Genomic DNA, 14,954 nt, shown 5'->3' with positions numbered 1-14,954 from the left:
AAATGCAAATAGTTATTGAAATTAAGCAAGTAATAATGAATAAAGGGATTACGTCTTTTTTTATGTTTGCGGTGTTTTGAGACTGCAGTGCTTCAGGGAAAATAAAACATGTTGAATTTAAAATGCCTGACTAAAAAATAGTCACTTATTGTAAGGAGACCTGGGAAACATTACACATCACAGAGTCGACACAGAAACAGTGTAAAATATGAATCACAAAGTGGGCCAGTCAGAGAAAAAACACAGAGAGTGTCTTTATCTAAATATAAAACTTACTCATAAATGGAAACTTCTATCAACAGGAAGATGCAGTCACAACTGTAGTTAACTAAAACAACATCACAGGCCAAGTCCAGGTCCAGTTATTTATCACCAGGTCTCTACCCGGATCTAAACCCTCAGCATGTTTACACAGGAGAGAAAAGGTGCCAGTTAACAGGTCCTGCTTCAGCTGTCACTGCTCTCAGCAGGGGTCTTTCCTTAAAGACTTTAGAGGGGATGTGTTCCCCGTTTAGCACCTCACCGTCCTGCTGACAGCTGCACTGTCTGTGGGAGGAAGTGAGTCCAACTAACAAAATTTGCATTTTTATTTGATCTATTTTTGTTGTTGTTGTTGTTTTAATGATTTCCACAGACAAACACATATGAATGAATGAATGCAGACACACAATTAAATTCATAAATAAAGTTTATTCTGTTCACATTGTGAAAGCTAATAAATACACATTTCTATATACAAAAAACCAAGGACATAAATATTTCTATTCATAGTAACAAAATAATAACTTTTGTCCATTCATTTTTTAAGAGGTCATTGGTGCAATGAAAATTATTTGATCACATGGATCAGTGTCTCTCAGCAGTGTCCAGAGAAGGTGGCATTCTGGAGTTGCTGCTGTTGCAGCCAATACTGATCACCGGTGAAGCAAACACCATCAGAAACCTGACAAAAGAAAACAGATTGAGATTAGAAACATATTCAAACTACAACAAAAACCTTTGAATAAACAGGTTATGAAGAAAAGACTTCATGTATTGTGTAGAATTGAACATACCTGATATGAAGTCTGCAGACTGGACATCTGTGCTGTGCTCATGCTGTTACTCTCTGGTTCCTGTGCTCTGTAGTCGGCTATCGGCTGACCCAGGAACTGGTTGAGGGTCTGTGGCTGCTCCACAAAGCCTGGGGATCTCCTCTGCTCCAGCACCTCCTCGCTAAGGCCCAGCTGAGCTGACAGGTAGGAGATGTAACGGATGGTGAGGCGCAGGGTGTCAATCTTTGTCAGGGTCTGACCAGCAGGAGCCACTGAAGCTGGCAGGTAGTTTCTGAGGTGATGCATGGCCTTAGTCAGATCTCTCATCCTCAGCTTCTCCCTCTCACTGGCAGTCTGGCGTGTCTTCCCTGGGTACCTGGACCTGGATTTCTTTTGAGTTGAAGTGGTTTTGGAGGATCCAGAGCAGGACTGTGTCTCATGGGTGAGCTGAGTGGCTGCAGGGCTTTTGAAGATGAAACAGTCCAAAGCATCTTGTTTGTTTCCAGCCTGGAGGGAGGTTGGAGAGAAGCAGAAGGAGTCCACAGAGGAGGTAGGAGACAGGCTGCTACCAGCGCTGAAGTAACCTGGGTCTGAGGCTGGATCAAAGGCTAGAGGTTCGTAACACTTGTCCAGCATGGACTCGCAGTCAAAGAGAAAAGAGTTCTCCTGAAGCTGTAGAGAAGAGCAGTAAGAGACATCCATGATCGTGGCTGTAGTTGAAGCAGTGAGCTGTCAGTGTGTCTCTGGTGAAGCCGAAAGTGGATTGTGAGGAGGACCAGGGAGGCTGTTCCATATATGTGGTGGGAGGTGTGAGGTTGCACCTCTGGCAGCCACCTCTGGTCCTGAGAGGCTCTGGGAGCAGGGCTGACACCTTGGACAGGGGGTCTCATGGGAAATGGGCCAGCTCTGAGGACAAGGTGTGACCTGTGAGCTCGCATGGGCAACATAAAGGGAAATAATTTCACACTATGAACTTCTGCAGCCTGGGAACACAACCCTGACACGACAGGGCATGAACCTGGGTCAAGAGTCTGCAATTAAATTAGAGGAAATTTGACAGAAATCTCATGTGTGGGTTGATGTGACTGTAAGCTCAACCATCTCTTTCAGAGATATCCATGAATCTGGCGTTACTTTTTTGGGAATGGCTGAGTGAATGAAGGATAAGCTGTGTCACTCTGAGGTCTCAGATTCAGATGAATAAAAGAAAGCTGTCACCACCAAGTAAAAATACCATTCCTATGAAACATTTTGACTGTTGGTTCCCATAAACAGAGAATGTAAGTGTTGTTATTAGTTACTCGTATATCTTCTTCCTTTCTGCCCTGGTATCCTGTACAAGTTCAGGAGGAAGAAGTGTGCCAGGGCAGCTGGGAGGTGTGAGGAGTTAACGCCTCATCCTGTTTGGACAGTGGGCCTCACAGGTCTGGGAACCTCAATCCCCACATAGAGAATGGGCAGTGATGTACTGAGTACTGACTTGTTTCTGATTTGAAGATCTTTCCTGAAGTCCAGCTCACTTTTTATACTGACTAATACAAAAACATATGAGAGCAGGACCTACTGTTCGGGCCTGGACTGCCTCACATAGAGGTTTCTGTCCTAAAATGAAATTACCTTTTAAAGTAAAAATGGCATGAAAACTTATCTTCACTTTCTACATCTGAGATTACAAAAAAAAAAGTTAATGTCACAATGAAAATGTTTGTGAGACACCAACTCCACCATGCTTTAGAGACTGATATATACTCAATATGTTTTTATTCATATGTAAAACCTGCATAATCAGAACCATCAGTTAAGACAGGGAAAAATGTTGGAAGTTTGGATGCTTTTGGGGACATTCAATGTAATGTTATTTTATTATTTATATTCAAAATATGTAAAATAATGTTTAGAAATGTTCCTGTAAACATATATCCTTAAAAAAGTGGACAAAAGTTTTAGAAAATAGGCAGAAGAGTTTTGAGATGAGCAGCAATCTGTGAACACGGCTTCACAAACTGCATTTCAAATATTCTACACAACTCGCAGGTGGGTTTTTGATATTTATCTGTAGGGTATCAACAGGTCATGAGATCCCTTCAGATATGTCTGTGGATTAGATGGTCAGGTGTAGACTGTGGATCTGAGCCTCACTCAACGTTCCCACAATCCACCGCGTCACTTTTGACTCCTGCTCTGCGGCGGAGGTGAAACCTCTGAGTGAGACGTGTGAAGCGGTCTCACACAGCTCCCCTCCACCTCACTTATGCAACAAAAACAGAAAAATATCCAATGTGAGGACGGGAATCTTCCCAGGACATTCAGACCCACTCTGAATCACATTCGTCCTTATTTTCCTGAAGCAAGTTGAGTTTTATTTTCTTTGCATTCAGTAAGGAAGTGTGTGAGGTGACATCAGAACTGACAGCTGACCTAAGGATTAGTTCGCCTGGAGACCCTTGACCACCCACAGATCACAACATTACACGGGTCAGCAGGAGCAACAACTAAGAATTTCATATTTCCCCTATTCCCAGTATTATCTTATTCTTTTGTTTTCTTTAATGAAAATTTAAGATCAAGCTAGGACCTTTCATTTTCTGTTGATTTTGTCGTCTACTCTGGACAAATTTGGACATTTTATCTCCCCTCAGCATTGATACATTAAGGTAACCCTGAACTTTGAACCATATCCAGTGCAAGTAGTGTTTCTGACATAAAATCAGATCTGCTGTCTTTTTACTGACCATGCATCACTCACAGGAATCTATTCAGAGGTGATAGGGAGTCATTCTGATGGTCTAGTTTGGTAATGTTGCTCATGTCATTTCCTTTTTCCTATTTTATTTTAATCAAAGAAGCTCTTCAAATGCATGGTCATAAAGTGAAATAACATGGTATGTCCAGCTAATGTCATCCATACTAACAAATGTATGAAGTATGAATTAAGTCTCTGTATCTGCTGATCTATAAAAGGTAACCTCATAGGAAAAAGTCATAGAGACTTAATGCTGGAGATACAGGAATTAAAGACACATCCGACAATTGTACCTGTTGTTGTCCCTTCTTTAGCTTAATATCCATCTGACTAATTTTAAGTTTGAACACAAGGAGCACTTTGGGCTGCAAGTTTTAATAGAACATGGTTTATAAAAGAAGTTAAGCTGCGTTTCTTTTGCAGATTATCTAGCCTGTTGTTCTGTACCATGCAGTGACAGCTCTCAAAAAGTGAAGTCCCTTTCTTCTGAAACATAACAGCTCTCACATAAAATGTCTGATAGCACTCTTTAATACTAATTCTGGCACTTTAACCTCTGTTTGTAACCTTTTGTAGCTTTTACAGGTGATGTGTTTTCAGTAGTACACATAAGAAATGTCATGTTCTATCGTGTGACACTGTTTAGTATTATCTTGGGGCAAAGAACTTTTTGCATTGTTTTCGTTTCTAATGGTAACTCTTATTATTATTGTTTTAAGTCTGCTTAATTTCCTGAGCTGTCAGCCTCCTTCCTCCCCTCTCATTTCGATGATGGAGAGGATCTGCCCTCTCTTAATCCACATTAGCTCCGACTGTGTTTACTCACACGTAATTAGGGAATAATCAGCACAGCAGTGTTAACCCTTTCATCTTAAACCCTCTCAGCTTAAGAGTTTATTAGCTCTTCTGTGATGAAAGACCTGAGTGAGTGTATTAGTCTCTGTGCATATCAAATGACCTGCATGTATGTGACAAACTAAACACTGAGGGCTAATTCCCCGACCTCCTCTCTGCTCTATGAATATTAAAGGCCTCTCTGTGGACTCAGGCAGGTAATTAGGCCTGTAGGTGAGAGTGGAGGAAGAGGAGGGGGGGTTCTTATATCTTAGTCTAGACTTAGTGGTGCCAAGGACCTCTGTGTGTTTGCAGAGTCTCATTAACAAAGATATGAATAAAGTAGATAACCTGTGACGAGGCAAAGGCTGATTTCAGTTTTGCTGAGGAGCAAACCTGTGATGCTCACGGGCTGCAGGTTGAGAAATATCATGATGATTCTGCAGAGGCTCATGTCTCTGTGGCTTCTGACTGCTGATATTTGACTACCAATATAATGCAATATCAAAAAGATAACATAAACTACATAATTAATTGAAGAAAAATGGTAGAAAGGGGAAAATCTGTAATGTTGTAAAAAAGCTCAAATCTTACTTTGTATGATTTCTAATCTGAATATCTCATTACACTGACACATTCACCTGACAAGTCCAGATATAAATCATATTTAAAGATGATAAATTAAAAAATAAGGACTCCATTGATTTTAATGATTGAAATGTCTGCCTGAATCAATTTGTGATAATAATTTCAAGAAACGTGTCAAGATAATTTTACCTACTTTTTTACAATTTATTAAGTTCTTATTTTTTGCTTGCATTGTCTTGTGATAGGATTGTCCAGTCAGTGTGGATTATATCAAGTGTAATGAGACATTTTGAGGATTAATGAGACAAATAATGCAGTAAGATTTTATTTATTTGCAGTGTGGTGAGGGCAAAATCCACCTTCTTTATTTCCATATGTAACATTTTTCTAAGCCTAATATGAAGCGTCATTACTGTTCAAATGGACCTGTTTCTCTTATCACAATGTGATTAGAAAAAAATGTGAAACAGCCTCTTAAAAACCTGTTATAATAAACACTTTTTTTTTTTACTTAACTGCATTAAATATGTTAAATATGTTCTGTCCAATAACCTGATTGGAATACTCATCTTAAAAAGCAAACATGACATTTTTTATTCAGACCAAAGACTATGACAAATCTTCAGGGTCTCAGTATCCCTGTGTGTTCAACAGAGGGCGCTGTTTAACCTTTTAGTTTCTTCCTGCATTTTTCTGTTGGGATCATCCCCAAAATACACATACTGTATCAGATAAGATAAGATAAGATACTCCTTTATTTGTCCCACAACGGGGAAATTCATGGAGTTACAGCAGCAAACAAGAAGGTATACAGTACAAGAATTTAACAAGAATATATATAGAAAAAAAAGTCCATCAGAGATGACATAATTCTCCCATAATTCTCCTATCAGTACATCAACCAGACATAAGCATATAATATTACATATATCAAGCATGTATAACATGTTTAAAAAATTACCTTTAATTTAACACAGTGGTTCTAAATCCTCTCTTTCTTTGGAGCCCTCCTCCTTTTTTTTGTCTGAAAAGCTGTGCCGCTCGGGACCCTCATAGAAAGTAAAGTGATATGTTGTTGTCAAAAATAAACATCAACTTTATTCTTTTCACCAAAGAAGTGCGAAACTTATTTTTACTCAAAAAAGCTTTTTCTTCACATCCTTTTTCAAATTTTGCCACACTTTCCACTCATAAAGAAGAAAAATGAACTGTCTGATTGTAAGTGAGAGAAAGTGAACTGCATCATGGGAACAAGGGAACAAATGAAGACGAAAGTAAATATATTTTGAATATTTTATTATAAATAGTGGTATTAAGACATATAAAAAATAGTTGTTGGACATATCAGTATTTACATGGAACATATCACAGGACAAAATAAATAAATTGTAGAAAAGTAATATATATATTAAAAATAAATTACAAGGTTCACATTGAGGCAGTAAAAACAGAAAAGTAGTTTGTGTCTGTTGTTGGACGACGATGGTTCAGTGTTTAACCCCAGTACTCTCTGGAAACCAGTGGCGTGCAGAAGTCTTTGCCATACATCTGCAGAAAAGAGAAAACATAATCAGTCTTTAGAACTTTGATTTAAAAAAGAACATAAACAGTATGCAACCTCTTCATACATTATAAAAATGAAGGAAAGCTCACATACCTGGCAGTAAGGCTGTATTTCTTGAGGTGTCTGCATGAATGAATCCATGCTTGTGTTCTTCTGAGGGGCCTCAAAGTAATGATCTGCTCCAAAACTACAGCTCCCAGAATGCAGCAGGGTGTTCTGGTTGAGACACTGCTGTGAGTACAGGTCCTGGTTCAGGCTCTGGTTCTGCAGGTTCAGACTCTGGGCCTCCTGTCCTCTCATGGAGCTGTGATGGAGGTAACTGAGGATGTCAGGTGAGGGGGTGTCACTGGCTGAGGTGTCTCCTTGCTCCCTCCTCTGAAACAGCACCTCCTCGCTGAGGCCCAGCTGGGTTGACAGATAGGAGATGTAGCGGATGGTGAGGCGGAGGGTCTCGATCTTGGTCAGGGTCTGTCCGGCAGGGGCTACAGAGGGTGGGAGGTAGGACCTGAGGTGATGCATGGCTTTAGTCAGATCCCTCATCCTTAACTTCTCCTTTTCACTGGCACTCTCTCTCTGCTTGCTCCGAATCCGGGGGGCCCGACCCGACTTCCGGCCTCTCCCAGAAAAAGAGCATTGTGAGGATTTGAGGGTCTGGGAATATCCGGTCTTGGTTGCCTTTGGAGTGGACTGAGGCAGCTGCTGGTATGAAGGAGATAGACTGGAGTCCATGGAGGGGACAGGGGAGAGGGTTTCCGAGGAGGAGATGCTGGAGAAGTCCGAGTCAGAGCACCACTGGTACTGTAGGCTGTAGTCGAGCAAGGGGGCCGAGGAGGTATCCATGTTGTGAGGAAGAGAAGGGTCTCAGTGGTCTGACTAGAAGGATAGAGAGGCTGTGAATACTGCTCTGCTCTGCTGCTCTGGTTTTTAAGTCCAGGACAGGCCGCAGAGGTGTGAAGTGACACCTCCGCAGATTCTCACAAGCCATCACAGAGGCCCCCTGAACACACACTCCCTCACTGGGACCCTGTCTCCGTACCTCTCCCTCTCCTCTGTGTCTGGGAAAGTTCAGTTACAGGAGTGGAAGTGTGAATTTTGACTCCTGCTCAAAACAATAACCTGTTATTTTGCTTTGTGAGGTTTTTGTTCGTGAAGGAACAAGACGCATTCTGCACATGTTGAAGAGAGGAGGTTTGCCTTTCAGTGATTTCTCTCTCATTCACTTTTTAACACCCCAGCCAAAGAGCTGATCAGGGGAATAACAACACTGCAGTATTATGTAAAACTCTAAAAAGTTATAAGAAGTCAACACTCCCATGATCTTTCGGTCACTTCATTCTACACAGATGTGTCTCAAACCACCAATAATAGCATAATTATCACAGACATTGAAATATGTTGAAATGATTTAAAATGTAGGAGAAGAAACATGAAAGTAAGATGATAAACTGATTAATAAGCATTTATTTAGAAGCAATGCATGCAAATAAAGGTTGCTTTATATACTGATTTCATGGATTTATTAAAACTATTCAAGACTTCTGTCTTTTTTCCAATTTCTGATTTCACAATAAGAGTATAGAACAAGACAAATTCTCAAAAAACGGAACATGACCACTCATTCCTTACATGAGGGTGTTTATGTATTGTGTCCACCATGAGTGCAAAGTGAATGTCACAGATGTGTCTTAAATCAACTTTATTATATAAAAAAAAATCATACAATTTTTTAGTATTTAAAATGTAGGGGTAGAAAGAACATTGGACTTGAAGCACATTTCAAATTTATAACCACACTAAATATTGAACTTTGAAATCAAACAGGTGAAAATTATACTTTGTTCTAATGTTTGAAATGGATCAAACTCAATCAAAGAAGTTCACAGTGCTTGCTAAATACTGACTGCAGGCCAGACAACATTGTGGAGGACCTGGGTCTAAGGGACGTCCTCAGGTTGGCACGTTGAGATCTGCCATATCTCTTTTCATATCTTGCATTTCAGGGAAAAATATTTTCAGACATTAAGGACCGTTATGAAACAGAGACAACATCCTAAGTGGAACTCCTGAAAAATGCCAATGCTGTTTCATTAACCAGGGATCACTGGACATCAGTGAGTAATGGGAATTACCTCTGAATAATTGCACAGCATATGGACACTGAGTCAAGATCATAAAGTAGCCTACATTTGCATTTATTTGATTTACATATAAAGATACTGGAGATAATTTATTTACATTGTTAAAGGTTATTGATTTAAAAACCTTTCTGAATGCAAAATAACAGCATTAAAACATGGGATTAAAAAAGTGAAATATAGAAGCTTAGATCTGGTTTTACTGGATTGTCCAGACCCTAGAACAGACCTAAAACATGGACAACAAATAAGACAGAGAAGACATTGCTTAAACACAAATGATATCCCCCTTTGGAAAGGTTTTCTTTTACAATTTCATACTAGAGATTTTAAATGTTGGATTCTGGAAATGCTGGATTTATTTTGTCAACGTATGACAACACAAAATTTAAATAAAAAGTGCAGCATTAAATCACATCTTTGCATGTAAAGATGGATGTTTGGTGATGAAATGATGGAGATGGAGTTCATTTAACCCTCCTGTTATATTTAGGGTCAGATTGACCGATTTCAAAGTTCAAAAATCTCCCCCAAATTATTAAAAGTATTTTTCCGTTATGAAACTTATTCTGCTTGGCTTAATTGGCGTGTTTGGGTTTCTTGTCAGAATAATTTATGTTTCTGTTCAGTTCTCCATCCAGCTCAGAAAACAAAAATGGGTTAAACAGACGTTGTACTTTGCTTCTCAGAATCATGTTCAATACTGCTTCAATTCCAATAAACTGGAAGTATGCGTCTGAAACAGAAATGAAAGGCTCTGACACTGTTATAAAAGTGTGTCCGTGTCTTGGAGATTTCTTATCATGAAGACAACAAACATAATCCTCCCTTCTTTTCTGTAAATTGTTTCTCACTTCTCTAACTTCTTAGCCGTCGCCTCACCTCAACCTTGAACCTGACATCTGTGTGTTCTCCAATTTATATCCCTCCACTTCTCACCATCATTATCATTTTATAGTCACAGTAAGACTGGAGCTGTGACTCCCTGAGCCGTCCCTTTCTTTATCTTGAGCCTGGAAATGAGGAAATGCTCCTGCTGACCGTGCTTCTGTGTAAGAACCTCTACCATCCTACATGGCTTAAATGTAGATGTAGTACATGTTAATAGACTTAATGAAGCATAATAGCCTGTATTATCTGGTTAAAGCAGAGGTGTGATGGTTTCACACTGATGAGAACTGATGAGTCTGAAGGTGTCACTTCACACCTCAGTTGTGAGAACCAGGACTACCTGGTAACCCTGTCACTGTTGAACTCTCCCTGTCCCCTACTCCAGGGGTTCCCAAACTTTTCAGCCCACGGCACCCAAAATATAGATGCCAAAGACTTGCAACCCCTACTGTCCCTCAAAGTGATTTAATGTGGCTTCATTTAACTGCTTTTGATAAGTAACTGGTCACTGACCCTAAATTTAGGAGTCATCTGGGAAAAAGAAAGGCAGAAAACTCATTATATTTTCTATTTTCAAGGTTTTATTTCAAATTTAGCTACTATTTTTGTTGATATTTTTTACTATAATGGGTAAAATGTACTATTTTTTGATAATTTAAAAAAAAAAAAAACATTCTGGAAGACATCTCACGACCCGAAATTTGTGTCTCACGACCGCCCAGGGGGTCCCGACCCACACTTTGGGAGCCCCTGCCCTACTCTGCCTTTTCATCGCCATCTGTTTTTCCCATAGTCATTTAAAAATTCTTGCTCTCTATTTGTCTAGAACCACAGAAAAATGCTCATGATTGAGATCCATAGAAAGAGAGATCTGTTTTGATTAGGAAGCAGTGATGGCCTCTTCTTCAGAGTTAGTCCTTGTATGCATTGCAAATTATAAAATTCTGTCTTATTATCTGAGCTTACTGATTTGATTTATTTTCTTTCCCTTGAAAAAGATTTTAAAAAAAACTCCTCAAGAGGTTCATCCTCAGATGTCTATAAAAGATGACTGCCTATCTAACTTCTACAAACAACATTTAATGCAATGTACTCACTCTCTGAGGCAAGCGTTGTGTGCCGACCCTTTTCACATTGTACTTTCCATTCAGTCCTGTTTCTTTTATTCCTTTTTAACAGTTTCTTTAGTATCATTATACTGTCTATTGTTCATATTTAGTCTTCTTTGTTTGTTATTTTCTTTGTCTCAACAGCATATAAAGGAAAGCAGTTTTGGACAACAGATTATTTATTGGACCTAGACATCTTTTTATCGCTGTTCCAATTAAAAAAGATATATGTTTGTAAAAGTAATTTAGTAGTAAGCTGTAGGGGTGTGTGATACCACAAATTTTGGCTTTGATCCAATACCAAGTAATACAGGGCCAGAATCACCAATATCGATACCGGTACCGATACTGATACTTTCTATTATTAAAAGTATCTTATCTGTACTTTGATGTATTACATTTGTGTTAAAACCAAGCGGCAAACTCCGGTCTCAAACGATGAAGCCAATGCGGAAGTGATATAAACTGCAATACATCGAAAATCCGCTTGAGGCTGGCTGCAGAAACACCGGAAACTACATAGATATGAATGGGAAAAAAACGTCTTGGCCCTACAACGCTAATCTCTCTAATGGCACACACTGTACGGGGGGTGAATTTTTTTCTAACGTGATGGTTAAGAAGATATTAAGATTATGAGTTTTGCCCAGATAAGGACATGACTGACGTGACTCCCGGTCGGGAACACACATCCATTGGCTAAGAGACTCACACTACGTCACACTTTGCCTAGTTGAGTTCCGCATTACCAATATGGCTGCTGCCGTCGATTTGCTTCAAAACAGCTCTCAGGAACAGATGGGTGACGTCACGGATACTACGTCCATATTTTATACAGTCTATGGTTAAAACACAGGACAGTTTTTAAAAGCAAACAACAAATACTCTGCCTGAAGCATTTCCCTCCTCCTACCTTCTTTTCTCTTGAAACTCAGAGTTCTCTTTGACTTGGATTTTTATATATTTTAACAAATTGGTGGTGTTACCACAGCAGCGAACAGCCTTCCTACACATGAAGCAGTTTGCTACATTTTCAGTGACAGATGTAAAATAGCTACACAAGATGCTCCTCTTACTTTCAGCCATCATGGCATGCAATGCATGTCTGATTGACACTGTTAGTCAGGGTGCACGATGCGTGATGCGTTTGTTCGTTGTGTGAGCACGCAGGACAGCAGCAGTGGAGAAGCAAAGAGTGCATGCACTAAGTGTGTTCAAGAGAACGGAACGTTGTTTGCACAGACAGCTCTACTCTTTGATGAAATGGATAAAACCTAGAAGAGAGAAACTGAAACTGGTATCAATCCTATTGATGCTAGAATCAATCTTCAAAAATGAGGCTTAGTATCTGTAGTATCTGTAGTATAGATATTTTGGGATTGATCCGCCCACCCTTAGTAAGCTGCACACTTTGGCAAGAGCCACATTCCTACAACAGTGGGTGATGGTGCTCATGTGAAATGCAGTCTCCATCCCGGATCAACACTACCAACTTTGTCCAAAGGGTTCACTAGAATCAACACAGCATGAAAACTCCTCACAGTGCCTTTCAGGTTGTGTTTTGAAAAAAGGATCTGATTCTGCTTTCTTTTAACAGTCAAACGTATTGCTCCTTTAGAATCTTTGTTGTGGAAAATGTGAACATAGACTGTTTAAACAGCATACTGTTGAACACACTGCATCTGATACCATACTCATGGCGGTTGTTTGGCAAGAGAAATAAATGTACAGTAATGGTCAGTCTTTATCCTGATGGTCTCATTTGCTTCTCTAGCTCATACAGAGGCATCAATATTAATTTCAGTTTTGTTTCATAACCAGCTAACAACTTCACACGGGAGCTTTAAAAAATGTAATACTCTTGTTCAAGCGTACAATTCTGCCGTAATAAAACTGCCCCCCCCGGGTGAATGCTGAGTCATCTCTGTTGTTTTATATTTTTCCTTCCTTCAGTCAGCCTGAATGCAGACCCAAATTTTTGAGCTATGGGGCTTTTTGTCAGTTCTGTTATTTATCATATTTTATTTATGATGTTTATTAAATCATCTCAAAATCAAACCTTTATCCATTCTACACGGAGGAGTGTTCGTATTTCTCCTGGCTTATTTTCCATAAACACTGGCACTTTGCAGCTGGCTCTGCACCAAAGTTTTATTGTCCTGGAACACACACACACACACACACACACACACACACACACACACACACACACACACACACACACACACACACACACACACACACACACACACACACACACACACACACGTACACACGTACACACAACAGATTTAACTCAAAACTGTTTGGTTTGGTTTGGGCTTATTCACATGGAGCCCGTTGATAAAGTAGCTCCAAGGGCCTTTAATAATAAAACACTAATGTTGTGTGATATAATAGGACTGATGTAAGAGCGTGGTGTCAGCCTGAGGGCAGGGTGAACCAAGGTTGAACCCTCACTGCGACCCTGTCAGTCGTCCCTGAACAAGGTGAGGCTGTGGGAGCCAGGCTGGGAGTTTGGCACCTCTGGGTGGACACACACACCCACAGTGGGCTCTGAGGCTGGGCGGCCTGCCACCTGTCTGAGCCTCCTGTGTCCATCAACCCTACCACGACCTCCACTGAGCCCCCCCTTGCTTGGAGCAAAATCAAATCAGACACAAAGTCTATGATATAACTGTGGGGAAATGATGAAACAGCACAGGGAAAAGATCAGAGGACAGAAAATGAAAGCTCACACACAAACAACAGTTGAGAAACACAATACAGTTGTAATTAAATGTTGTCTTTTTTTTTATGCCTTCCATTGGGAACCTGTTAAAAAGAAAACAGTGGGAAAGAAGCCTTCCTCTGAGTCTCAGTGTGGCTTGTGGTTCTAAATTTCATGTCTAGTTTGGGAGCTTATCTCAAAAGGAAGGGAAGGAAGATAATTTAGTGTCCTCCAGGGTAGTGTTGACTTTTATTTGTAGACTCAGAGAGAAAATTTAAAAGCTTAACGAACTCCAAAATAGTTTCAGCAACTCTTCCAGTGAGAGGTAAAGTCTTTGTGTGCTTGAACTTAAGATAGTTTCAAATATAACCCAACAGAAGGGAAGACAGCTTCATGGTAACTGGTCTGGACTGGAGGATTCTCCCAGGAGTGCAGTATATCAGAGCTATCTGTTGGAATGTACTGCTTTGGTTCCTATATTCATGGCTACAGTTTTATTATCACGGTAATTGGAGAAAAATGAGAAGTGGACCGGACATATGTAGGGCTTTCCTTGTTTTTCTGACCACTTTAAAAGTTTCAGGCACATATTTATACAGTAATAGCAGCAGGAGTAATTTGGTGTGTAGTATCAGGCCTGAAGACGCTTCAACATGCCTATGAAGACAACAGAGATCAATCTACTGATCTTCCTGTTAACGGATGACCCTCTTTACCTCCTGGACCACTGAGGGGGGACTCGATTGCTTCTGTTCAGGACACAAAGGATATTTATCATCTGAAAAATATTGCATATTGCATGAATAAAGTTACCTTTTCATTAATATCACCCATTAGAGTTGATTCAACACTACAAAAGTGAGAACCAGGTTAGTCTCCATGAGGACGTCACAAATATTTCTCCATTCTAAACAACTCTCTTTAAAATAATCACAACAAGACTTGGTCATGTAATAGAGTGTGTGTGTGTGTGTGAGTGTGTGTGTGTGTGTGTGTGTGTGTGTGTGTGTGTGTGTGTGTGTGTGTGTGTGTGTGTGTGTGTGTGTGTGTGTGTGTGTGTGTGTGTGTGTGTGTGTGTGTGTCATTGAGTGAGGTGGTAAGTGAGGGGGATAAATTCTGCACCCTAGGTGTGAAACGTAGCTGGAACTGGAGGGTCAGCCAGAGGTGGACAGTAAATTTCCTCTAATTGTAAAAGAGTGACAGTCAAAGAAAATAACATTCAAGACAATAACTTCTGTGTCTTGTTCAAACTGAAGAAATGAAACATGAACTGGCTGATATTTTGTTAAGAAGAGGTGTTAATAAAGTGTTCTTGACCGCCTACAACAGTAAAAATCCTCTGATAT

The 14,954-nt window shown here is 40.0% G+C and overlaps 1 protein-coding gene across 1 annotated transcript; it reads right to left on the bottom strand.

Annotated features, from left to right (window-relative positions):
* Positions 1-856: 856 nt before the first annotated feature.
* mespaa (mesoderm posterior aa) lies at positions 857-1,736 on the bottom strand. The gene is made up of 2 exons (XM_034680315.1): positions 1,056-1,736; positions 857-943 (listed from the first exon to the last, which is right to left on the bottom strand). Exons 1-2 carry the CDS (start codon positions 1,734-1,736, stop codon positions 857-859), a joined length of 768 nt encoding a protein of 255 aa, XP_034536206.1.
* Positions 1,737-14,954: the final 13,218 nt, after the last annotated feature.

Source organism: Notolabrus celidotus, chromosome 3 (assembly GCF_009762535.1).
Source record: "Notolabrus celidotus isolate fNotCel1 chromosome 3, fNotCel1.pri, whole genome shotgun sequence".
NCBI classification, from domain to species: domain Eukaryota; kingdom Metazoa; phylum Chordata; class Actinopteri; order Labriformes; family Labridae; genus Notolabrus; species Notolabrus celidotus.
This window is presented reverse-complemented; position numbering and strand designations above follow the sequence as displayed.

Coding starts and splice junctions, on each gene's coding strand:
- mespaa (XM_034680315.1), bottom strand. CDS start 1,736: ATGGATGTCTCTTACTGCTCTTCTCTACAGCTTCAGGAGAACTCTTTT. Junction 944..1,055: donor GTCTGCAGACTTCATATCAG/GTATGTTCAATT, acceptor TTCTTTTGTCAG/GTTTCTGATGGTGTTTGCTT.